The following is a 26,613-nucleotide window of genomic DNA, read 5'->3' as shown; positions in this document are numbered from 1 at the left end:
TAATATTAATTCAAAAATCTTCTGTTGCATTAAGACTGTGGATTTTCAAATGGATTTGTGATTGACAGGGTCTTTATAAAAATAAATCAAACCCAGCGGTCATTCCTCCCCCTTTATTCTTTCCTCTTCTCAGTTTTCTATTTCCTGTTATTTTGTTGTCTTGCCTTGTCCTTGCACTATCTTTTCACTTTCCTGTATTTTATCAAAACAGGCTGCACAACAGAGAAGTCTGGTCATGTGCATGCCCAAGAGATTAATTAACCTTTGTGCCTTTAGGTCTCCTGAGCATTTCAAGTCAGAAGAAGCAAAGAAAGAATCTGCAGCCAAATTATCTCTCTGGAAATAAAGCCTCTTCAAAGTCCTGTTGGATATGTATTTTGCCTTATTTCTGATATAATCTTACTATTTTCAAACTCTGAATAAATTACTTATAAAAATGGAAGCCTGGAGGAAAACCCAAAACTGGTTATAATTTTCTTGAACTGTGTTTAAGATTACGTGTACAGTCCTGTAAACCTAGGGTTAGTCTCTCAGTTACAGGCCGAAGTCTGCTCCTGTTAGAGGCTGTATCCTTGACTACAACAGCAAGATTGTACCTACCCAGAAGTAATCGCTCTTAAAATCAGTCTGCCCTAATCTTACTTTCAATCTTGCGCAAATAAGGAAACGCATTCTTGTGCACCTGCAGAGAGGAGCCTCAGCCCTCTTAGGAAGTTCCGTTTCTTTATGCACCTTTTAGCACAAAAGCTGAAGCAAAGCGAGTGTGACTGGTTTTAGACCTCCCCTGGATTCCTATTATTTAGGGCTGCGATTAAAACTGGGGAAATTCTGCCTTCCTACCAGTAAAAACAGCCTCGAGACAAACAGCAGACAGAGCTTTTGATGTAAGTGCGTGCCCTCTGTGCAGCCTCTGTCGGGTTTGCAGGGGTGGGTTCCCTCCCTGAGTGCACCTCCCGCAGATTTGTCCCCCAAGCGCTCGCTGTGAACGGAGAGCCGGGGCTGTCCCCATTCCCACGGCCGCGCCGCGGGGACGGGCCTAAGGACCCCGGCTCCTCTGCACAGTCCCTGCACGAACTCGTTGCTGGATTTTTTTTTTTTTTTTTAGTTTTTATCTTATTTACTTTTATTTGATCTGATTTGATTTTATCTTATCTTGTTTTCCCGGGCAGACGCTACCCCGCGCTCGCCGGGCCGGCCCGCGGAGGCTGCGCCGGGCTGGGACAGGCCGCACGCGTTCCGCGGGGGCCGGGCCGGTCCCGCCGGCGGCAGCGCCCGCCCGGAAGCGGAAGCGGAGCGGCGGGAGGCGGCGGGAGGCGGCGAGCGGTGAGTGCTGCCGCGGGCTGCGCGGGACTGGCCGCCCCGATAAGGGGGAGGTGGGCGGGCTGGGCGCCTCCGGAGGGTTTGGCCCGTTTGTGGGGCAACAGCGATTCCACGGTAGCGGCTTCCGTATTTTCCATATATACCTGTTTGCATCCATACATGGTGATTTAGTGCGTTTTTATGCGCGTTTGACTGGGGGGAGGCTTCTTGCTTTGCATTAAAAATGAGTCCCAGCTGTGGGCTCACATGTAGCTGTAGTTTACACCTCCCCGGCTGATCGTGCACCCTCCTAGCCCGGCTGCTCGCGGTGCCTTTGCATCGCTCTGAGCGTTACTCTTTTTTGCAAATGTGGCAGTCGGAGAGGTGAGTATTGTTAAGCCAAAACCACATCTTACTTGCCCAGAACTAGCGTCTGTGTTTATTTTTGTCTTTGCCCTTCTAAAAAGAGGCTTCCAGGTTTTTAATGAACTAAATAATGATGGCTAGCAGACACTCAAGTTCTCTTGCATCCCCTTATTAGGGGGGGAATCTGAGTGGAAAGTATTAATTAGTGTGTTTTCTTCCAGTGTTTCTAATTCTGGCATGTTTCCATTCTTCCAGAGGCTGTAGTTCTGCTCTCTTTGCGATGTTAATGTACAACAGTGTTACATGAAGTGAGATGGTTTATAGAAAATGTGCTGATGCTAGTTATTGATTAAACGTGTACCTTGTCTTCTGGGCTGAAGTGCTGCATCTGAGATGATTGTGTAACATGCTTGTGTAAAGCATATGATTGTGGCATATTTGTGTTACAGGGCAGTGTGAATCAAAAAGCTCTAAGTCTTCAGTTGTATTGTGTGGTGTAAGAAGATACCTTGACTTAGGCAACTAAATTCACATAAAAATCACCTGCTTGCATGTCGCTGACTATGAAATTGCTATGCAGGTTCAGAATAGAAGAGAATACTCTTTGTCATTGTCATTCTTTCTCCTCTGACTCCCTACCCCAAAAAATAGATGTATACCCGCAGTTTGGTTCACTGATGGTTGCCTAAGCACTAACGTCTGGACTTAATACATTCTCGGTGCAAGTTCAGAGCCGTTAGTCTGTCTTTAACGGCTGTTTTGCACCAAGAGGTGCTGGTCTGTTGCAGTCCTGATAAGAAGGGGAATCGGACTCTGTGAAGTATCACCTCGAATGGGACTTGTCAGAGCTAACCCTATAAAGAAAGATGGTGGTGTTGGTAATCTCGCATCCCTTCAGGTGCTGGGAACCCCGAGTTGTGCAGCACTGAACAGGCCTCCGATTCACGTGCAGCATGTTGGGCAGAACCCGTCCATCGAAAGGGTTACCCTGTTTCAGTCACTCGAGCTATTAGTGATTTTCTTACAAGAAAACAACTCTGTTCATCATTTATACTTTTAAAGGATGCTTGCGTGAGAACTTCCTGCTTTTTTAGGTAAAGGCAAGGACACGTAGGTGGCATAATCGCAGGTACCAAGTAGGAGCTGCCTGCAGACAGCTTGGTAACAATTAGCTGCTGACCTTATCCTGCAGCCATGGGTTGTGTGTTGCACAGCACAGGCCTGAGGGCCGTGCTGTACCTGAAGCGCAGCACAAGACAAGCCTGGACCTACTCGGGTTGACTGCTACATGGATGACCAGCTCCTTGGTGTGCAATGGCCTTCAGGTCGGGGCTGCTCCAACTACACTGTCATGTCTCTCTAAAACAAGCGTGCTCTTTGGTTCTGCTGTAAATCTACAAAAATACAGCTTGAAAAGCTAAGCAAGAAACTGAAAATAGAAACTTTCTGTGTGAACGCATCCATCAGCTCTGACTTAATTATCTGAGGAAAATTATAACAACGTGGAGTAGGCAAAGCTGTCTTATGATGGTATGCTGTGTGAATGCTCTGCTTTGAAAACATCCATTCCTCCTACATAGTCAGACATTCAAACAACATTGCATGCTTCCACTCATGGTTTTGTTAAAAACAAATAACATTAATAAGTTTGGACACAGCTGAGCTTGGGAAGTAACTTCCTCAGCTTCTGCTGAAATCAGCTAGCCAGCTTTGGAGCTCATCCTGAATGTGGTTTCTTTTTAACAGTTTGACAAAAAATGTAGAATGAGGATGTTGGGACACACTGTAAAACCTTCCTTTTTGCTAAAAAGCTTTATTGCTTTGAGCAGATTGCTGTTTGCAGCAGCTATAAAGCCAGCAACAGGTAATGGAGGATCCTGCTGGACCTTTGTTCTGTTGAATTTCACAAGGAAAATACTTGGATATCACAGTGCTAATCATGAGACAGAAGCCCAGGCTCAAAGTGCCAACTGACTTTGCATAATCTTTTTTCATTCTCCCTTTAGTAACAGAAGAACGCTACTCCTCTGTGAACTTGTGCTAGATGCGGTGTGTGATACTTTCTATAATAGCAGTGCTGAATATTGCATTCTGTTTGTACTTGAAATGCATCTTATGGAAGAGTTGTGCTCTTCATCTCAAACTTCCATCAGAGCCTACATGCAGATTTTGGCAGTATGGGAGCAAGGAATCTTTCAGCTCTTTAAAAAGATAGCGTCCCTTTCTGAATGAGCAGGAAGACAAAGTTATTTTGGGATTCAAAACGCATAAATATGTAAGGACCTACTGCATTTTAGCTCACTTTGCACACAGCTATTTCTAGTTCTATGTCAGAATGATTAAAGAAAAATAAAAATTTATATATGCAGTGGTTTTATGTGTTCTGTGTGCTGAGGTGTTATTTCCTAGTGTCCACCTTTGAAAGTGCCTCCATTTTGTCCTGTTTGCTAGTCCTGACTTCACATCAGAGGGGTTTTTTAGAGTTTAAAAAAAATAAAAGTCTTCTCATTTGGTAGCATTTGTCTGTTGCAGGATATAACAATTTATTAAAAAATTATGCTTGTTGCAGATATTTCTGGTTTTCTTCACAATGCCAGATGGCCTTCATAATGAGCTGTAGTTCATCTTGAAGTTGGTGAAAATTTGGATTCAAGGGTGACAAAGCACATTATCTGGCACAAAAAGATGGGACTGATTCTCTAGCAGTGATCCTCTTTGGAGCATTTTTTAAACTTTGTTTTTTGTTTTTTGGGGCTATGCCTTCATAAATGCCTTTACCATTCACTTCTAATCAAAACTCTGTCTGTATCAGGCCTTCAAACCTTAACCTGAACCAGCTGACAAAATGTTTTTATCCTGGCAAAATGTTTGTTCTGACAAAATGTGTTTATCCCCAACTGCAGTGGTAATTAGAGCTTGGTTCCTGAGCGAGCTGGTAGTGAGTTGGTAGAAAAGAAAGACTTTGTGCAGAAGTCCTACAGAATTACTAAGGACAGACAAACATCTCTTGCTCCCTTCTGCCTCCTCAATGCTTGCTGCTTATTTTTTTTAAAAAAGCATGTTTTCACCTGAGCTTCTCTATTAGTTGTATGCTATTACAGAATGCTTCCTTTTGTACTTCTCAACTCTGTGAAATCTTAAACTTGTGAATTGTAAAGCGAAAAGAGAATAAGAAGAAAGAGAAAAAGGGGTCATTTTCTAGTCTCTCCAGGGTAGCTATTAATCTCCTTTATAGCAGGCAAAACTGTAAAGAACTTGCTTCATCTTTATTCTAGCATTGTGAGGACCTCTATGATTTTATTTATTTTTGCACGGAAAAGGTAAATTGTTGCAACTTAATGAATTACTGCAAAACTCAGTTTGTTCTTCTTTAGGCAAAAATGTCTGCAGCATGTGACTTCGTTGCGCTCCACACTGGGCAGAAGATGCCTCTCGTAGGACTGGGAACTTGGAAAAGTGATCGTGGCCAAGTAAGTAGAGAACAATATAATATTGTGCTCTCAACTAGTATTTGTTTTTTGAGCACCTTTTTTGAAGATCCCAGATGTGAGGCCTGGATCCTTTGCTTGAATGCTTTTAGTCTTGGGTCGCCTGAAGTTAGTGGAATGTGTGTATGTATTTGCATGACTAAGGCCTTAAGGCACAAAAGCAGCAGCAGCAAATTCTTTTAAGACTTGTCAACCCAGGCCTCAGGCAGTGGGGCTCTGGGAGGTGAATCCAGAAAGAGACCAATGAGTGGGGTGAGACAGAGAAAATGCTGTAGCTGTGGTATGGTGCCTGACTCTTCCTCAGACTGCCAGTTTGACCAGACATCCCTCTGGCTTGGGCTGATGACTCATGAAAGCGTTATTTTGGGAGGCAAGAACTCAAGTTGTTCTTGTCCTAAGTCCTGTTCCAGCAGTCAGCCCATGTTTAGCAGAAAAACAAAGAGCTTGCTTAGGTCATCCTGATTTTAGGCTAAGACGACTAATGTGTCGCTAGACATTCACTCTGCTTCTAAATGCAATGAATTGGCAAACACCACTCTTGGAAACAATTCTGTGTTACTACAAACTGTCTGTGGGAATGTTTGCATGCTATGGGCCGTGCCTGCTATTGTAATACTTCCCCTTGTCTGGCTTTTCCTTTCTGTTTCATTTAGCCAAAAAGATACGTTTCTGGGAGGGCAGAGATTGCTTTTCACAGCAAGTATGTGCAATGTCCAGCAGGCGTGTCCTCTTGCTTGGTGAAATTCTTGGTATTGTTTTAATGCCTTTTGGATTATATGTACCATTGTATGTCTGTGCAGTAAATGCTGCTACTCTTGTTAGCTTCATGATGGTTTTTTGAGTACACTGGATGACATTTTACTTGTAACTGAGAGTGAAAGTTAAAACCCTTCTCAGGATGACCCATTGTGCTATTCTCTCATGCTAGCTATAGGAAATGGTGGGGAAAAAAAGCTATAAAAATTAAATCTATTCAGAGCCATTTTATTGTTGGGCTTCCTGTCCAAACAACTGTCAGGACAGTTGATCTGTTGGGAATAGAAGCTGTGCTAATGTGGAAGCTGAGTTGGTGTGAGAGCTCAGCCAATCTCTGAAATGATGACAAGGATGAATGTTCAGCTCTATCACTTAAAACATCAACTGACAGTTGAATTAAGTTTATTAACATGCAGGAACTTAATGGATTAATTTCTGTGCACTCAAAGCAGTTAAATACGCATTGTCTAAAACAAATGCCTGAAACTGAACAAACGTAATATGAATGCATTGTTTATTTTGTGCACTTGTGGTTCTGAGAAAAGTGCAGTCTTATAAAAGAAGTGGGAAAGATCCTGTTTGTGCATAATTTAAACCTAATTCAGATGGATTTTTGCCACAGTAAGCAGCACTTCTAACAGCTGAACCCTATACAGGATGCAGCTATCTTCTCTGGGGTCCCATGGAAGTCATTGGGAGTCACTTTTTAAAAATATCTACTATCTTCAAAGACTTATTCTTAGAATGTACTGAAGGTAAAATCTAGAAAATGCAGTGAAAATGGCCAGAGTTACAGAATATGCTGCTATTCCTATGGAATAAATAAATTCCTGTTTATCACTCTTCAAAGTTCAGAAGCATAGCAGCAATTTGGCAGTTTCCAAAAGATTTACCCTTAAAAGGACATGATGTAGTTCAGGGAGAATAATTGTAATTATGAATTAAAGACTAAGGGGTAAAAACATAGAGAAGCAGAAGAATTGTCATTGATTACATTTAATCTAGATGTTTACTGAGTAGAGGCTATTTATCAAAAGCACTTCTCTGCAAGGGCTGCATTAGAAGCAAGAGTGGAAGGGAATGGCTTTTAAATTATTTCAGGTAAATATTGTGCAGATTGTAATTATTTTCCTTGCCAAGCTGCTTTTCAGTTTTGACCTTACTCTCTTGAGTAATTTCTTTAGTATCACTGTTACTGTTCCTGATCCTAAACAAGCCTTGACCTTGTAGCCAGATCTTAGCAGTCCACTACAAAGGCATCATTGCAGCTCTAGTCTCCTAGATGGTAAGAATGGGGAGAATTACTGAATCTAAACGCATGTCGGAAGACTATAGTATTTTATAGGATTTAGGTCCTATAAAATAATAGGATGTTTTCTGTCTTACATGATCAAATGCAAGAAGAGAAATTTGTTTTATTATGTTACTATAGGAACAAGATGGCAGACTATTGAATGGAAGGGAACACAGTACAGAAGCTTATGAACCAGCAGCATGAATGAGTTCAAAGAGAAGTCCATTCAGACAGGAGCATCAAGAATTAGCATCTGTTTTTTAATATTGGAGCTTGATTATCTGTAATCCTTTAATGCTTTGTTCTCTCTCTCAACTGGGCCAGGCTTTCAACTTGGAGGATTGATCCCCAACTGATGAACAGTCTGATCTGCTGTGGCAGAGGCTGGGTCTGTGGGGAAGAGAGACGCAGGGTTTAGGGAAGTTGTATTTCTGTGTGAAACTTAAGAAAGCTGAAGGGGAAATGCGTACCTCAGAAAACCCGTCGGACTGGGTGTCTTGTGACAGGATTGCAGCTATGGAGACTTTAGTTCTTGAAAGTTTGTTAGATAATATAGAGAGTCCTGGTTACGTGCATAAAAATTCACTGCTGCTGGTATATATTAAGGGAATATATACACTTCAGAACTCAACATCTGAAGGGTAGGAGGCAAAACCCTTGATTTTTAGGGAGATCAGCTCTCATAAGTGGACATTACTTATGTGGTGGTCTGAGTTCCTTTTCAGCAAATTTTAGTACAGTATGTACAAACTGTGATACAGCAATACTTCTGGTCATATTGCATCTGAATATCATGTGGACAGATGATCTGTTTTTTTTCCTATTCCCCATCAGCAGATGTACTTGGACTGCTGAAATGTGACAACTTTGCAAGAACCAAGGGAGGCTGTCAGAGCCTTTTCTTTCCAAGTATTATGGATTGGAACTGTTAGAGTGAAAGTTTCTTCATAATGGCTTGGGGCTGTGCAGAAGAGGCTCCCTAGTCACTTGAACTCTGTGTTGCTTGGAAGTATAAAGATGGCTTGTTAGTTTTTCACCTTGTTATGGGCAAATTGAACTGAAAATCTAGTAATGGATATTATAATGTATTGGGACTTGAAGATTCTGTTTCTCAGTCTGCCCCTGATAGTTAGCAATGTTATTTATGTTCCTCCTTCTTCAAAAACAAAAGAGGGTGGGTGGGAAGGCCATGTCCCTTGCTGGATATATAAATGGGACTGTAGTTCCAAGGGCTTTGCTATACAGTGGTGGAGAATAAGGCTTCAGCTTCAATATTGTATCTGTTTTGGGGCAAACCACTTCTAGAAAGCACGAACCAGCTGACAGGACAGCATCAACAGTGATCATCCCAAGGTTTGGGAAAGGTGAGTTGTGATGAAAGATGGGAAGCACCTACAGTTACGTGGTCAAGAGAGGTTTGAAAGAAGACATGCTGGCACTTTGCAAATGCACAAGAAGCCCTCACCAAGGTGAAGCTATGGATTTCATGTCTGTGAGGAATAGGATGTGGCATCAGGGCCATCTTGGTTAGATGTCTAAAAGGCTTTGAACATAAAGATAGCTAAGCATTGGAATAGACTGCCTGTCACCTTCAAGAAGGGTTTTGACAAATGTGTATAGGAATGGTTTAGACTTAGTTGGTCATGCTGTGGGGCATGAGGATAGATTAGATGATGTCTCAAGATCCTTTCCCACCTACTTTCTGTGGTTATATGATGCTAGGTTGGTGAGTCACACTTAAGCTGTGTGACTCAACTTGCCTAATGTAAAATTAATTTACAGAATCACAGAATCATCTAGGTTGGAAAAGACCTTGAAGATCATCCAGTCCAACCATTATCCTAACACTGACTGTTCTTAACTACACCATATCCCTGAGAGCTATGTCAGCCAGACTCTTAAACCCCTCCAGGAATGGGAACTCCACCACCTCCCTGGGCAGCCCATTCCAACGCCTAACAACCCCTTCTGTAAAAAAATGCTGCCCGAGATCCAGTCTAAACCTTCCCTGGTGCAGCTTGAGGTCATTCCCTCTTGTCCTATCAATTGTTCCTTGGTTAAAGAGACTCATCCCCAGCTCTCTGCAACCTCCTTTCAGGGAGCTGTAGAGGGCAATGAGGTCTCCCCTCAGCCTCCTCTTCTCCAGACTAAACCCCCCCAGTTCCCTCAGCCGCTCCCCATCAGACCTGTGCTCCAGAGCCTGCACCAGCTTTGTTGCCCTTCTCTGGACACGCTCGAGTCATTCAATGTCCTTTTTGTAGCGAGGGGCCCAAAACTGAACACAGGAATCGAGGTGCGGCCTCACCAGTGCCGAGTACAGGGGTCAGATCCCTTCCCTGTCCCTGCTGGCCACGCTATTGCTGACACAAGCCAGGGTGCCATTGGCCTTCTTGGCCACCTGGGCACACTGCTGGCTCCTGTTCAGCCGGCTGTCAGTCAACACCCCCAGGTCCCTCTCTGACTGGCAGCTCTCCAGCCACTCCTCCCCAAGCCTGTAGTAATTTAGTAATTGCTCCTTCCATAGTGGTATTGACAAGCTAAACTAAAGAATATACGGACAGTTTGAGGGATCCTGTGGCTATTGTTACTTTACAACACCAAATACCCAGAGGCATATGAATCTCCAACTGCTTCTGTCGGTTTGTTTTTGGTTTTTTTTTTCCCTGCCCCTCAGGAAATGCATGTTCCTGTCTAAACATAATCTCAGAAATACAAAACTTGCTGTTAAAAGGAAGTATTCATCTGAAATTTACATCTATCTGTTTTTAGTTCCCCCCCCCCCCCTGCTTTTTTTGCACATTTTCTCTTGAGTGATTGCCTTTCGTGTGGAACAGGAACTCTGTTCACATTGGAATGCCTTAGTAGACTGAGAGCAGTTTACACAAATATGGATTTCGACCAAATCCAAAACTTAAATGACTAGTCCCAGTTTTTCAGTGCTAGAAATTTATCAAAACATGCTGATACAGAAATATGGCCTCCTGTTTATTGCTTTGAAAAGACATGTTTGGAGTGCCTTATCCTTATTTTTCTGAGAGGTGCCTACTTTCATTTTATGGAAAATTTTGTGCATGTTTGGATTGAAAAAAAATACTGTCCTGATGGAGGAAATGGGGGATTAATTCTTAACAAAGAATACTGCTGTTTTTCCTTTCCTTTCTGCCTCAGCTCCATAACTCTTACCTTTTTGGAGGGTGAATATTGAGTCTTAAAAGCCTTTAATATGTCTCAAGTGTTTTCAGAATTGCCATGACATTGACTTTGTGGTGTCCTTGTGAGGAATGTTTTTATCAAAGTGAAACAAGGACCGTAAATACCATCCTGCTAGAGAAAGAAAGAGCTTACTTCACTGCTGTAATAGAAGTGCTTTGTCATTCTAGCTAAGGGAAACTGGTCTACATTCCAGTTTTCCTTTTAAAATGCCAAAGAACACAGTCAGAATTTACCGTGTCTGCCTTTACTGCGGTTCTTGACAAGAAACCCAAGTTAAATCCACCAGTAGAAGAAAGATCTTTTTCACATTTGATTCCCCCTTCTCTTTCTGTAGCATCTAGAAGCAGGGCTGTATACATCTTTAACTGGTGTTAGTAATTTTGTCAGCTTTAAAATAGAAAATGCTGGTAGTTTGATTAAGTTGAAAGAAATCAATCTCTCTGTAGTATTTGTGGACATTTTTTTCTAATCTCTTGACAAGAGAGACATCATCTCTATAAATACATTAGGGCCCTGTTGCATCAAGCCTTTTACACAGAGTAATTTACAATCTCCCACAGTCTCTAGAGACAAGTCAGTGAAGAGCAATGTATAGAAATCCCTGAACAGATATGATATACTCTTACTGTAGCACTTCAGATAGATAGATGTAAAAGAGAACATGTGCTTATTGTCCACTGGAAGTTAAATGAAATAGATTTTACTTGATGCTCGTCAACCTGACAGGAGATGATGATGACACTGAAATCTAGTAATTCTTTGTTCTTGCAACGTTGCTGACATGTTGCTGTTGGCAACACCTTCATTGTCAGTCATGTGGAAGGCAAAATGCAAAGTTGCAAGCACCATCAGGAGATCCCCTACAGGCCATGGGTTCATATTCAGCAGTATAGTGACTTCGATTTTTGTACAATCGGTGAGAATAAGACATAAAGGGAAAATATGCCATAAAATACCTGTATCTTAGAAATTAAGTGTTAGCAGCTGAACCAAATCCAAACTCTGGCAATTCTGGAATTAGAAACCAGGTTTTTTCCTTTACTGGGAGAGAAAAGGTGTCTTCCAGGCTTGACTGACATTGATTGATTGGTCTGCTGGTTCCAGAAAGTTTGTCTTCCTAAGCCATGATTTATTTGAAAACTGCTTCTTAAAGCTCGTTTTATATTTAAGTGGGACAACTCTAGTTAAGAATGAATCCCTAATCTATCTTGATGAGTTTCTGCATACTTGGCCTGTGTGCATGGTCTGTTTTCTTGTTACTCTTGGAGCATCTGCTAGTAATTATCTTTCCCTCCTAAAGACTGTGCCACAGAGGACCTACTCTGTTTGAATCTCATGACCTTATGTAGACCTGTGTTTTGGGGGTGTTCCTCACTAAGGCCTTAACTTTTTGTTTCTTCCAGCCATGTGTCCCTTTTCGCCGATTCCTTTCGATAATCTGTTTCTGATTACAGGTGAAAGAAGCAGTGAAATATGCCCTAAGTGTGGGTTATCACCACATTGATTGCGCAGCAGCTTACAGCAATGAAGCGGAGATCGGTGAGGCTTTCCAGGAATGCCTTGGATCCAACAAGGTAAGAACACAAGAACTACCATGCTGACAATATGTTGTATCAAAACCTACAACTGTGACCTGAAAGCAGTCTGTAAAGTAAACTTCTGTGGCTTTTCCTTCTGGTCTATCCCAGCTGTTCATTATTAATCAGGAGCAGGCATGGAAGAGAGCTTTCCCTCCTCTACTGTCCTGGCTATCTGGACGAGAAAAGATTATCAGGAATATTGCATGGAAACTACGGAAAATGTCTTTTTTAACATTTCCCTGTCCCGCTCCCCCCTGCAAACTATCCCAGTTTGGTTCCTCAAAAAATTGGATGTTCCCAGAATCACTTGTTAAAATGGAAAATATTTGCTGTGATTTTTATGAAGTTACTCTACTTTGCTGGTTTAGAGTAGCATGCAGTGGTGGGTAGCATTCGGTGACTGTAGTTTTTTTTGGTTATAGATCAAATATGAGTGAGTAAATAAGTACCTTTTTTTTCCTAAAAAACCCCAAACCTGTGAAGGTTTGGTAACTGGGATTCTAGGGCCTGCAGTGAGAGCCATAGCCTAGATATCAAGTAATTTGACAGGCATTCCTGTGAATGACCTGAGGTGGAATATTAAATTCATTCCCTTGCCCTTGTTGGCCTGAGGGGCCAGAAGGATTGCCTGTACAGCCTTGGGGCTCCTGAAATCCTTATGTTCCTGCTTTTCTGCTGCTCTTGCCTTGGCTTTAGGGCAGTCTCTTTGTTATGTGATTAGCTTGAGAGAACTGTTTTCAGTTTGCCCCAAGGATTCCTTCCTACTAGATATGCTAATTAATAATACGGAAGCATAGGACTCTATTTTTCAGTTCCTATTAGCTAGCTAACTCAAAAATAGAATTTTTTAAAACGTCTTTCTCTTTGAATACAACAGTCATATGTGAAGCACACAAATAACTGAATGGTTGGAGGAGAGAAACTAATTAATCATTCCAGCTTCTACAAAGTATAGATGTGAGTGAAACTTGCTCCTACACAAGTCAGTAAGAAATGCACTCTGATGGTGTTCTGTGCTTCAGCCTGCCAAACATGATCTCCCTCTTGTGTTTTATACTTTTTAGTTGACCAGCTTCCCATTTGTTTCATTTCTGCGTCTTACCCTTCCAATACAGGATAGAGTGCTCAGTTCTTAGCATGTCCCTCACAGAACCTAGAAGCTCAAGTGTGGAGGTTTGGGAAAGCTTTGTTTTATTTCCCACACTCTTTCCATGAGAAGCATTCTTTGTTTATAAGGTGTGATGAGTATAAGTTACTGGGTTGTGCCTAGATTATGTGAATTGTTAAATAGAAATCACAACATTTACATATGAATAAACTGGGTAATCTTTCTTTAGGTCACATCACACTTGGTAGTGGGTTTAACACTTGAATTGAAAAGTTTGGAGAAGAGTGTGGGTGTGTGTGGAGGGGATTGTTTTGTTTTTGAAAACTTATAAGAAATTGCTAAGTATTTGGTATACTTTAGGACTTGCCAATGTAAGTGTTTATTTCTCTTGCTCTTCTCCATCCAGTATATTTTTGAAAGGTTTAACCTGCGGGTTCCATGTGTTACCATATTTTTTTAAGAACTTTAATTGTTCTATTAGTTTCAAAGCTAGTTGGGGAACTGTTACAATTCCCTTTCTGAACTTCTTCCAGTAAATTACACTCTCCTCCCTTTCTTAAAGGTTATTAAAAGGGAGGATCTGTTTGTAACATCAAAGCTTTGGAATACCAAGCACCACCCAGAAGATGTAGAGCCAGCGCTGAGGAAAACACTTGGAGATTTGAAATTGGATTACCTGGACCTGTACCTCATGCACTGGCCTCATGCCTTTGAGTAAGTTTTACCTGGAAAGGGCACAGAAAGCAGAAACCCCAATTTTACATAAGTGGCTGGTGTTATGTCCTGAGGAGCTTCTTTCTGGGCTGTGAATTTCTTCCTGTGTATACTGCCTGGAAGATGTTTTTCCAGTGCGGATAATAGCATAGAGCTACAAACTGTCATATAGACACTCTTTTCTACCCATAACCTGTACACTTACTCGTATTTGGTCCATTCACAGAAACAATTGTTCAAATTTCATTCTTCTTGAATTTCAGTTGGGTGAGAATTTGTTTACTGTTAGATTTGTAGTATGTCTGTAAACATACTGTAGAGGAGACAAGATTTCTAGTTTTGTGTAACAGTACTGTAAATAGAAAAGGGACAGTTGTTCTCATTATTTAGGAATGATGAGGCTGGAAAATGTGTGTTAAGTCTTCATTTAAAATCTTTACGCAATTACTTAAATTTTGCAATAGTAGGAACAACTAGGTAATGAAATTAGGATCACTAAACTTCTGAAAGTTTGGCATGGGTAGCAGAGTTAGGTAACTGAAAGTAGTTTAACTGGGAAAAAGTAGTAAAGCTTTATGGGATGGGTTTCTATACTGAAGCATGCCATCTTACACTAGCTGAATATTTGGCTTGCTGTGAGGTAAAATCTGTGTCGAGTTTAAAATATATTAGAAGTTTAAAACAGTCTAGTGTCTTTGTCTAGGCATTGGGGAAGTGTGACAGCTGTTCTCAGGTCTGCTGTTGACTTTCATGGTAACCTTGAAGAAATCCTGTCACTGCTTTGTGCCTTAGTTTTACTTATCTGTAAAATGGGAATTAAGTGCTTTGTAAAGATAACAGCACTTTTCACTAATAGTTATTAACTCTACTGGAGTGGCCAAGCACATGCAGTATCATTGTGGTGTCTGTATGAGGAAGAAAGTAAAATCACTTCTTATGACACTTTAATTCTATGATCTGAGTAAATATGAGATGAGGAAGTTCTCCAGTTAAATGCTAAATGCACTTACCCTACAACCCCATCAGAAGCAGAATTCCTTACTTCATTTTCTTGTAGATGTGGAAGCAGTTCCACTCCTTTGCCCCTACATTTAGTAAAAAAGCAGTGGGGAGAATAAATCTGAATAGGTGTTTGCATGGAGACTTCACTCAACAGGGGAAACCCTCTCAGCTTAAGGGGTTTCTTTCTGTTCTGCAAATTTGAGAACATTTTTTCCCCCTTCTAGTCATACAAACTGAGTTTTACGTACATACAACACTAACGGTAAGAGGAAAGACACTTAAAGTATAAATACATTCCTCAGCATAACAGAATGAGGAAGTGTTTTCAACTAGAGCTGGTTTAGAGAAAGAACTGTTAAAAATTCCCCCTGTTGTGAAACAGGTTTGTTTTCCAGTTGATTGAGAAAAAACCCATTAAACATTGCTTTGATGTTAACACATACCACAAATAATGATGTATATTTAGATATTACTAATATTTAAATGGGCTTGATGTGGAAACTTGACAAAACTGATGTTCCAATAAAGCAGTTTTATGTTTTCTCCTGGGGAACTGTTCACTCTACCGTTTTGCGTTAGCTCTACTTCAACTTCTAATGCATGGTTAACTAATACCTACTGTATTGGGAAGCTAAGCAGAAGAGTGTTATTTACACAGAAATTAAAGTGGACTTCTGGATGAAAATCACTGTGCCTTTAGGTCTTGAAAATTAACCTCTCACTTAATATATTTACTCTTGACATATGAGGCTGCTTTGAGTTGGGAGCTCATAAGGTTTTCAGACTTGTTTTTGGTTCCAGATCCATCAAGGACTTGAACACGAACCATCTCCCCTTGTCCCCAGCTACTGCCATTTCTTGCACCATTTACTGCTTAGCTAGAGCTGCAGTCTCCGAGATCTGAGCGAGTGGAGTCCTGCAGTGGTTTTGAAGCAGCACTCTTCCAGAGGGATTGCTGACACCCCTTCAAGCACGTACAGCTCAGAGAGCAGTCATAGCCCTTTGGCTATGGTGGCGTCACCTGGCATAACCAGGTTCTCTGTGTGTATTTCATTGGTTTTGTTTTTAATTTTACTTTTTTAATGTGTTGGTATTACTAACTGGAAACACACCCGACCTACAGTCAACATTGTCAGGTTTAACCAGGACAAATATGTACATGTTAAGACCTCTGTGAGAATCTGCACTTGTATTGAGTGCTGACACAGCTACAGAATGCAGAGGGAGTGGGAAAACCAGCAGACTTTGAATGCAGTCTCTCCTAGATAGCTCTTAAACCAAGATCCCTTTGGTAGCAGCTCCAAACAGACCATGAAGAGTTTTAGTCCCCCCTCAAAAACAAATTGAAAAACTGAAGTTGCCTTCTGAGTTGCTGCTCTGAATCAGCAGTTTTGCTAGGATCAAAGTGTGCAAAGAGCTGCTGCTGTGTATACGGTGGCTTATTGGTTCTGTGTAGTCACTACCATATAGGTGAGTAGTTTAAAGTACTGTATAATGAGTTTATTTAGGAAAGACTGTATGTGAAATAATTTCTTATAGGTTAAGTCAGCATAATGGAATTCAACAGACAAATTTGCTCAGTTTGTACTCTGCCCTCCAAACTACATATAAGCTTTTGAAAATACTTTGAGGAAAGTTTCTTTTAGCAAAAACTCACATTATATGAATAATGTGGTATATGTACTTATACTTTGTTTGCTCTAGGCGAGGGGACAATCTCTTCCCAAAGAATCCTGATAACACGATGCGTTATGATTACACTGATTACAAGGATACCTGGAAGGCTATGGAGAAGCTGGTAGAAAAAGGTCTTGTAAAAGCCATTGGGCTGTCAAATTTCAACAGGCGTCAGATCGATGATGTGCTAAGTGTGGCTACTGTCAAACCAGCTGTGCTCCAGGTAAGATGAATAAAGAAGAGGATGAATACTTTTACTATGTGTCCATAGGAGTGAAGAATTTACAAATGAATGCTAAGTGTTTAGCACAAGAGGTGCAGCTTCTGTTGTACGGGGAAGAATACAGCTGGCTCTGCTGGAGTAGGCATAAAAAGGCAGTCTTTCCAGGCAAAGTAATTTGTTGGGGAGGAGGCCTCTATCAGTCTTCTGTGGCCTCTTATGCCTGCTTAATTAAACATCTCTGTGGAAGAGTTCGTCTTCCCTGTGAGGATCATTATACTCTATAAGAAAGAAAGACTGCGAGGGAGTGATTTGAATCCCTTCTATAGAGAGCTTCCTTGCTTGTTGGATGATTTGTTTGGTACATGGAGAAAACCCAGCACTTGACACTTGGGCAATCTGTTCTCCTTTTCCTGTAAACTTAGCTTAGCCTACCAGACATTTTTTCATTCTCTAACTTAAACCTTAACCTCATAAGGTTTTCCAGAATCTGTAATGACCTGTGATATGTTTGATTCTACTGTGCTTTTGACTTTCTGTGTGTTTAGCGTTTTGTGTTGGTATCTGTTCTCTAGCCACTCATTGTGGGTCATTTTAATAGGTAGAATGCCATCCTTACCTAGCTCAGAACGAGCTCATAGCTCACTGCCAGAAACAAGGACTGGTTGTCACTGCCTACAGTCCCCTTGGTTCTCCAGATCGCACCTGGAAACACCCGGATGAGCCTGTGCTTCTAGAAGAACCTGGGATCAAAAAACTGGCAGAAAAATACAGCAAGTCACCTGCACAGATCATTCTCAGGTACAAAACAACTGTGAGAGAGGGTGGCATTTGGGACCTGGCCTTAAAGCAAAACATGCAATTTAGAAGGAATCTACTTGAAGTAGATGTGTGTCCCCTGATCAGTGGGGAGTGTTAAAATCAGAGTGCCAGAAGCAAAGCCCATTTGTTGCTTGTCTTACAGAGTTGGTAGAGTTGATCCTGCCTTAGGGCAGGTGGATGGACTAGATCTGAGTGGTCTATTCAGGGCCTGGATCCATGCCTGGGACACTTCACTACCTTTTCCTCCAGGGAACAGCAGTAGGACAATTAAGGCAGCAGTCAGTGCACCACGTTTGAGTGCTGCCTACTGAATTTGCACAGGGTCAGTTGCTTGAACCCTTGAGCTCTTGCTACTGCATTCAGATGGGCTCCCAGGAAGAGGGGCTGAGGAAGGGACCTTCCTTCTTCACACTGAAGAACAGTTTGCTGTTTTGTTTTTAAATAGTAAAAGCCATCTGCTGGATACTGGGAAACAAGATGATTGAGTGATAATCCGGAATATGATCAGCACCTTGTAAAGTAAAACTGGATTTCTGTCATTGTTTTTTTGTCTGGCTCTGTATCTATCAGTTATCACTAGTACAGTCTTGGGCAGCAGCAAATTACCCTGCCAGCTGAACATGTTCAAGACTTCATACTCAAACCACTAGACAGGCACCTGAGGGATTTGGGTTTTCTTCTACTTTCTCGGTGGTTGTCATGTTAGAACTTGCATAAAATGCTCAAGTACACTTTTTTCCCTAACTGTTTCTTGGGTTTCTAGCTTAAAGCACCTGAAACTTGCTTGCTTGTTCAAAGGCATGAACATCTTCCTCTCATTGATTAGTCCAGCGGCTACTGTTTTGCTTGAGCTTGGACATGCTGGGTTCTAACACAATACAGTCAGCCCTCTTCTGGGGGCTTTTTATTTCACATAGAAGTGTAAGTAGCACCTCTGATGCCACAGAATATCATTCAACCAAAATAAATATTGCGGTTCTTGGGCTGCACACACAGAAAATCTCTCTCCTCCTCCTCTTAACAGATGGCAAGTGCAGCGCAAAGTGGTTGTCATTCCCAAGAGTGTCACTCCCGCTCGCATTCAGCAGAATCTCCAGGTGAGTTTAAATGGAGGAAGGGAGTTTCAGCAGTGGCCTTTCCTGTGAGTAATACACTGTCCTACTACTTGCAGAACAACAAGCTGAGCCACTTGGTTTGTACTTATTCATCAATGTATGCGCATACTTAGAAGGGAGGGTAAAGATTTTTAGGAAACAAACTTGATATGTTTTAAGCAACTAAGAGTGTGAGTGTGCATGTGCACAGTCTTGTTATCAAAGAGTAAAGAATGTACTTTGTAAAAGTTAAATATATTTACTGAAATTTATCTGAAATACAAATTTCTTGAACAAGGGAGTCCCCTAATGATGTTCAGTGGTTCTTATTTATGAATAGCAGTTGTTCTACCCTGTAAGTGAGGGCTGGTGACTATTTTTGCAGAAAACTGTCTTGTAATGATGCTGAAGGAATAGGATTAGTGTGATTCATTTCTGCTCTGAAGTACAGACAGCTCACTTTAGAAATTGTTTGAAAACTCTGACTTCCAGTAATTTGGAAGGAAGTGTCTGAATCACCCTGGTGATCTATTTTTCAACCCTTAATCATACAGATGGGCTGGTTATGTGTTTTAAGCTAAGACTTGTTTCTGTAACTTACTTCTGTGAAACTGAGTTCTGCCATGTAGTATGCTGCTAGAAATGTCAAGAAACTTGGTAAACTCTGCAGTTACTTGAGGTTTAGATCTACATGGGAACAGAGTGTTTCACTGAATAGGCAGCAGGTACTTGGAGGAACAGTCACACTGCTTTTTATCTTTGTGGATGAGTTCTATGCAGTATTAGTGTAAGGTTAGAGTTGGCAAGTGTATGAACACCTCAGGCTTTAAGCCTTTGTTTTGGTGTTTGTTATACAATGAGCTTAATTGCAACTTCATATTTATAAACAGAAGACAAGGTAATGCTGTCTGCAGCCAAGATTTTTACAGATGCATAAATTCCGTTGATGAGTTGCATAGAAATCCCTCTATTTGAGGCTGACTTAGCAAAGTTGCCGCTTCTGAAGGTGTTTGAAATATTACAGGTTGCGTTACGTTTAATTTACTTGGGTTTTAATATTAGGACCTTGCAACTCTAATATAGCACATAGGTTTTCATTTTGAAATGACAAAAGAAATATGTAACTACAGCTTAATAAATTATTCCAGTCTTGTGTGTGTTTACTTCGGTTACAACTGTGTTATTACACTGTCATCTGAAATTAAACACTGAAATAATCAGCAGTGTTTCAGATCACTGCTTCTGTTCCATTCTGTCCTGGATTATTGAGAAGTGGAACCTTTTTGCCTTTTAAGACAGGTCTATTGCTTGTAGATCTCTGGAGAAATTCACAGCACAAGGGGATGGTTGTGACCTACAAAGGAAACAAAACCAAAAGGCACAACTCAATATCAATTAAATATGAAAAACCTGTGATTCTTGAATAAAGCCTCTTGCTTTTGTTCTCAGGTGTTTGATTTCAGCCTCACAGAAGAGGAGATGAGCCACATTGGAAGCCTGAATAAAAACTGGCGCTACATTGTGCCAATGGTTACGGTAAATTTCTCCTGTTTTATTAGTTTTCATTATGTGCCTGTCGCCACAGCTTGGGCATTTTGGCTTTCTTTCTTTTACTGTCCCCATCAGAACTACTTACTTGTAAGAACACTACATCTTTTTAGGGTATCTAAGATGAATTTTTTCGAAAGCTGGGTACAAAATAGGTAGCTTTTTGAAAACTTCTCTCCTCTGTTTTGGCCAGTGATAGCACTCTTAAGAGTTCTCATTGCTGTCTGTGGGCCTTGAAGCCAAAATCCCATCTTACTTCAAATCTCACCAAACTCCTGCTGATTTGTTCTTATGTACAAGTGGGCTAAGGTCCATGCCGTTCCTCCAGAAGTACTCCTTGTTCCATCTGTCCCTGTCTACTTTATACCATAAACCTCTAAGAACAGTGAAGACTCATGGTGTTGTTAGTTCTCCACATCCTTCATGGAAGCCGCATGAGGGAATTTATATACTCCCCTCCACTGGATGGTGTCCCCCCCTTTGAGCACCTGTTGTAATGACCTTCCTCCAGTGTAAGGAGTTTGCCTTAGGCTGTTGTATTTTTCTTCCCAAATCCATTATCCACAGCATCTTTTAGCATCAGTAGTTTACTCTGTCACATGAAACCTTACCTCATGTGCTATCATTTGCCAGTCTGTTCTTAGAGAAATGAGTCCCTTCAAAATGCTGAAGTCCTCTTGGCCTTTCTTTTCTTATATTAAAGGACCTAACCTTGTTCCTTTCCCCTCACTGAAAAAAAAAAAAAAAAATCAATGCCTTGTTGTCTCCTGGCTTTATAGTATTCCTCATTTCTTACTATCCTGCTTCTGACTATACAAGAGAGAGCTGTTGCCATTCTGTGGTGTGTCACCAACCAACATATGGCAACTATGCTGTAATGAGTCTGAAGTGGTTTATCCCTTCTGTTTCATACAGTACACTGCATAGATACAGTAGGTCTGCAAACCTCCCTTTGCCTCTCCAGCAGTTTGCCTATAAATTACTCTTCAGTAGTCAGTGGCTACTGGCTATAGGAATTACTTGGGGAAAGGTTTTCTCCAGGCTTTATCATTGAGGTTTTTTTGATTGCTTGAGAGCGTATCAGTGACTAGTCTGAGTTAGAGAAGTAGGGAATGTGTGGTGAATGACTATCTTGTATCAAGGGTAGGTATTTGTTACAGCTTTCACTGTTGTCATGCTGGGGCTTTACAAGAGCTTCAAGGCCATGCTTTTAACTGTATAGTTGCTTCAATGTGTGCGTGTAAATATAAACCCCCATACCTGCAACCAAAATTATCTTTGTTTATGGATCAGGAGTCTGTACACCAAACTGCAGGCTTAGCTGGTGATCTGTGTGAGTGTGATAGTGACAGGCACACCTGGTGCTGACAGGTGTTTCAAGTGTTTTGCTACTCATGCTGCAAACAATGTTGTTTTGTTAATGAAACTGCAAAATACAGTAGAATATAGCCTGGCTTGGATGAGCCGGGGATAATTTGTGTGCTTTTGTTATCCGGGAGACCTGATCAGATCACAGTGATTCACAAAGGTGAGATGAAATAGAGTTCAAAGCGCTAGCCCATCCAAATAGAAAAAGAGTGAATGTGAAGCAGCTGGGCTTCAAAGATATTGCCGTGTTGTCAGGTAACAAGACAGGAAGAAGCAAGATGAGAGAATTAAAACACGACTCTGGCTGAGATCTCTAGTGGAACCTTTTGTCTCCGCCCATTCCTTCTGGGCTTACTGGAAAGAATTCTCATCAACTGTGAATTGAAATTCCTCTCTAACCTTTCATGCCTATCTCCTCTGTGAATCTAACTTAGAGTGTCTGGGTTTCAAAGTGTGATAGGACAGTGATATCAGAGCTCCTATCATAACTGACGAGACAGTTTTTCCTTGCTTTACTTCATTGATATGTAACTACAAGTTCTTATAGTTGTGCCACTCTTCTCCACATTGTGTTTTGTTTAAAGCATGAAGAGAGGCTCTTACATTGCATGTAGACAATTTAAGTTGCTTTATACTTTAACGGTTCGTTATCTGGATAGAGGTTGGAAATCACCTCGCACCAGCTTGAAATCTAAACTTTTAGAAACACATCATTGGCCAAGAAATATACTTAAGTGAAACTTGAATGAGTAGAAGGCCAGAAGAGGAGGAATGATTGTGTTATACATATGATGATTTGTCCATTTTTGATCGTTAGCTACTGTTGATCTGCAGTTTGTTCACTGCTGATTTTCCTCCCCCTCTTTCTCTCATATTTCTGGGGCAGGCTGGAATGAGCTATGTGAAACATTGCTTCTGGCAGTTGCTGTCTTGGCATGCTGCAAAGAAGAATGCTTACCTGAAGAGCTGTGTAGTGAAATATTCAGGGGGAACAAACTGGGGGGGGAAAAATGAAGAATATGAATTCTAGGAACACGAAGTTGTTGACTCTCAAAGAGAAAGGAAACCTAAAGATCCTGTGATGCTTTTGTTCACAGTTTGCCTTTAGCTGACAGCTTCATTTCAGCTTTATTTTATTTTAATTCGATCATCAGACAAACCTTAACATCTTAGTTTTCTGCTCTGTAGTGCCCCCAAGTGACTAATTTTACACTTCAGTAGTCACTGTAAACAATTCATTACTAGGGATTCCGGTTGTTGCTTTGAAATGCAGGTTTTATACGGAAAGCTAATGGAAGGACTTGCTAGTGGATACTTGGTTTGAAAGTCCCTGTGATTACCTCTGCCCCGTAACATTTTGAGTGACCTCTAACACCACATTTATATGTATAAAAATCACATTTATATGCATAAGTCAATTATTGCTCTAACATAACTTTTATTCAGTCATTAGTCACTTAGTATGAGTTTTAGCTGAATTATACTGCTCTGTCACCCGGGGAGGTGTGTATCTCTTTGCTAGTGTTGCACCTAAATTTCCCCAAATGTTACAGATGAGGAGCAAGGTTTTACCTTGGTTCCTTGGAAGTCAGGGGTATTACAATAGATTTACAACCAGAAGTGCAACTTGTGCATCTGAATGCTTAGAGGTGCAGTGTAGGAATTGGGACTTCTGCATGGCCACATCTGCTTTTGAGCCAGCCTGAGCTTCTGAGTTTTGTATTTTGTGAATATGGGTTTCAGTATTCCCATGTTACAGCTGAAGAAGCTGGTCTTCTGTGGAAATGTTCTGAAACAAAAAGTGCTCTGAAGGAGTTCAGTGACACTATTAATGCTTCATTATATGACCCTGAACAAGTTACTCAGTGTGTTTCATCTTATCCATCTGCAAAATTGGCAGCCCAGCAACTCTCTATAATGGAAACATGGGCAAAAGCTCTGACTCCAATAAAGTATTTTGAAGTGTGCATGTTAAAACACTTAACAGCTACAAGGCAAAAGGCTTTTAACTATTCTTAATCTAATTTTTCAAGCCTCAGCAGCTTGAAAGACCCTTGCTCTAGGCTACAGAAATCTGTCTCTTTTTTAAAATTAATTTTAGAATTTTTCTTTCAAGAAGTGTTAAGAGAACTCGTGAGTAGAGGGAACAGCTCTTGTTTAAGCTGAAAGACATCCTCCCAGATGTTTGGGGTATGAATATTTAGAAATCTAAATCACGCAGGATTTGAAACTGTGAGTAAGAATGGATTTTCATCTTCTTGACTCAAGTCTGTCTGTTTACTTCACAGGTGGATGGAAAACTAGTAGCAAGAGATGCTGGACACCCCCATTACCCCTTCAATGACCCCTATTAACTAGTAGAAAATAAGGCGTTAGAGTAACATGCTCCCCTGCATGCCTTTCCACAAAATAATTGTTGCCACAATTTGTCAAAAAAAAAAAAAAGTTTAAATAAAACCTTTCTGCCTGAGTAGGTTTATTTACAATGTACCTCTTCTAATTTACCTCCTTTTTGGAGATAGTGTAGCTTCCATGTCAAAGTTTGTGGATTTATAACAATGACTGCAAGCTTGCTCCTGGAAGCATAAAGTCTTTTGGGGGTTAGATAAAGAGTGGGGGAGTCTAAATCAAGTTCCATACACGTAATTATCAAGCAAGGGTAATACTGGGGGTTTACTGCCTTTGAGAAAGTTTTGAAAGCTTTAGTTATTACCATAAGGGGAGGGAAAAAAAACCTCATGAAAGCATTCTAAGACTAAAAAACTGCTCAGCCATCAACTTTTTGCCTGTAGATTTGAGGAGAATAAATGCATACCCTGGAGCAGGCCTTCAGGGCAGTCCTCCCTGCTTGTCAATGGATAGGTTTCAGCTCAGACAATAGCGCTGATTGTCCTATCACAAAAGCCTCAAGAACTTTTTAGCAAGTCTTGTAGAAAAACATCCTGCTTTTTCCCCTAAATTTGCCCAGTCTCTCTTTACCAAGGATTTCCAGTTTTGAGTTCTGGAAGGTCACAAAATTAGAGCAGTGACCCGTCAGAGGGCCCCTTCCATTTTAATGTCACGTTTTTGACTGCTGCCTGGGTTGGTACTTGGGAGAGCTGGTCCTGTCTCCTGTTCTACTGCTGACCCACTGGTAACACTGGGCAAGTCACTTGCCTTTCCTGTGCCTCTGTTTTCCCACTTGCCATGTCTCTTTGTTACTCTCTGGCAGGGAATTTACTGAGTGCTGATAAACCGTTGAGCAGAACTGGAACCCTATCTCTAACAACGGTTTTATTTTGTTTCAGTCTCTTATTAATTATCTGGCCATCTGAGTACAAAGGGCAGGAGGGTTAGTACCTACCAGTGCTCTGATGGTGATACGTTCTGTGGCCTTAGCAATGTTAACACTTTATTTTGGTTTTTTCTACCTATAAAATAGAAATAATGCTCATTTGCCTCTGGGCAGATGGAGTAGCAAGACAGAGTTTCTAAAGGCCTCTCAGATTTAAAACAAAGGAACTCTTTCAGATCTGTTGATGCCATTCAGAGACAGTCATAGGCATGACTTCTCATTTGCTGCCAAATAAAGAAAGCTTAACTGACTGCAAGTGAAATAGAGAACACTTTTTTGTTTGTTTTTTCCCCTAGCAATAACAAACATAGAATTAGAACAATAATCATCTGTATTCAAATAGTTCAAAAATTAAAGAATTAAATTTTTTTAGCATTTAGAGTAGGCCTATAGTGAAACTATATATTCATTTCAAGCATAATGCTTCCTCAAGTATTTCCTGCCCTGGGCCTCACAGCACGCAGCCAAATGAGAACAAACCCGTTTATCGCTTTTTGTAATCATTATGTAAAATTTAAAGAACTTCTGTTCCTCAGTAAAGTGTTTCCTAATTTCTGCTGAATTTACCTCAGTGGAGAAATCCATTACAGCTCAGTTAGGATTCTTTACTAGACTGGATGTTTTCCTCTAAGGGAAATGAAATCCCTGTTGCCTTTTTATTATTCTAATCAAACACGGGTGACTTTGAATACGGTTCTTACTGCAAATCAGTAGGGAAGCAATTTTACTTTGAAGGTGCTTTGTAGAATGTTAACAGCAGTCATCCTGCCAAGTGGCTTTTCTTGCATGTATTTCCACTTGCATGTTTGAATGTCTTAAATAAATACCGTACTTGGTGTATGACTCTGAGACTTTTTTTCCCCTCTGTAATGTGAGGGCCCCAATTAACTTTTTCGTGTTAGTTCTCTAATCAAAAGCAAGTAAGTGGGCAGAGAGAATTCCCAAGAAAGGCAGATTAATTCCGTATCTCTGTTAAACCCACCGTTCCCAGCTTTGTTACTGCATGGAGTAACATAGCACAGTTAAAGCTGGTGAACTTTTATCTTGAAATAATGCAGGGGGAAAGGAGCCTCCAGGTCTCCACCAATGGCTTTGCTGCTGCTGTGCAAGTTTTGCGGAGGTCTCTGCTGTCAGAGCTGCAGCAGCCATGTCTGCCTTGTCTGCTGGGCTACACGTGCTGTGGGGAAAGCAGAGCATCCGTGTGGGCCCAGCCGGCGCCGCCCGACTGCTCACCTTGTCTAGGCTGAGGTTGGAGGTGGCGGGATGATGCCAGGGCAAGGGTGCTGGTGCCTCCCCACATGCGATACCAGCCCTTCACAGAACGGGCTGGCGGTAGAGCTGGATGTGTCCCGCGTTCGAGAGCGCCGGCCCCCCCGGCTCTGGATCAGACCGCAGGGGCAGGGCCCGCCTGCCCGCCGCGGTGCTGAGGAGGGGCCCTGCCTGCGAAGGCCGGAGGAGCCCCGGGCTCCGTGACACGCCTGCAAGGGCCGGGCTCATCGAGACCTGCGCCGGGGTGCAGCCCCGGCCGGCTGGGGCAGACGTGCCCGCCTTCCCGCGGGGCGGGCGGCGGAGCCGCGGCTCCCCCCTTCCCCGCCCAGCCGGCGGCCGGGGTGGCGGCGGGGCGGACTACGCCTCCCAGCATGCCGCGCGGCAGCGGCGCCCCGCCCTGCCCTCCCGCGGCACTACACTTCCCAGCGGGCCCCGCGGGCCCGGCTCCGCCCCTCCCGCCC

At 41.7% G+C, this 26,613-nt stretch overlaps 1 protein-coding gene and 1 long non-coding RNA gene across 2 annotated transcripts; one reads left to right on the top strand and one right to left on the bottom strand.

Annotated features, from left to right (window-relative positions):
- The first annotated feature begins 1,216 nt into the window (after positions 1-1,216).
- AKR1A1 (aldo-keto reductase family 1 member A1) lies at positions 1,217-24,039 on the top strand. The gene is made up of 9 exons (XM_074906304.1): positions 1,217-1,323; positions 5,040-5,135; positions 11,871-11,990; positions 13,667-13,818; positions 16,525-16,720; positions 17,319-17,518; positions 18,564-18,636; positions 20,083-20,169; positions 23,838-24,039. The coding sequence occupies exons 2-9, from the start codon at positions 5,046-5,048 to the stop codon at positions 23,901-23,903; spliced, it is 984 nt and encodes a 327-aa protein (XP_074762405.1). The 5' UTR covers positions 1,217-1,323; positions 5,040-5,045; the 3' UTR covers positions 23,904-24,039.
- On the bottom strand, positions 18,944-26,494 carry LOC141960598 (uncharacterized). Its single transcript, XR_012633668.1, has 3 exons — positions 26,117-26,494; positions 20,793-20,910; positions 18,944-19,987 (listed from the first exon to the last, which is right to left on the bottom strand). It is a non-coding gene; the product is annotated as an uncharacterized LOC141960598 (long non-coding RNA).
- Positions 26,495-26,613: the final 119 nt, after the last annotated feature.

This window comes from Athene noctua, chromosome 5 (genome assembly GCF_965140245.1).
Source record: "Athene noctua chromosome 5, bAthNoc1.hap1.1, whole genome shotgun sequence".
NCBI classification, from domain to species: Eukaryota; Metazoa; Chordata; class Aves; order Strigiformes; family Strigidae; genus Athene; species Athene noctua.
The sequence above is the reverse complement of the archived record's forward strand: the minus strand, read 5'-3'. Positions and strand labels throughout refer to the sequence as shown.

Bases quoted from the DNA above. Each gene is read 5' to 3' on its own strand.
- AKR1A1 (XM_074906304.1), top strand. From the start codon at position 5,046: ATGTCTGCAGCATGTGACTTCGTTGCGCTCCACACTGGGCAGAAGATG. The intron at 5,136-11,870 runs GTAAGTAGAGAA...TTCTGATTACAG, and splicing joins GGAAAAGTGATCGTGGCCAA to GTGAAAGAAGCAGTGAAATA. The intron at 20,170-23,837 runs GTAAATTTCTCC...TTTACTTCACAG, and splicing joins ACATTGTGCCAATGGTTACG to GTGGATGGAAAACTAGTAGC.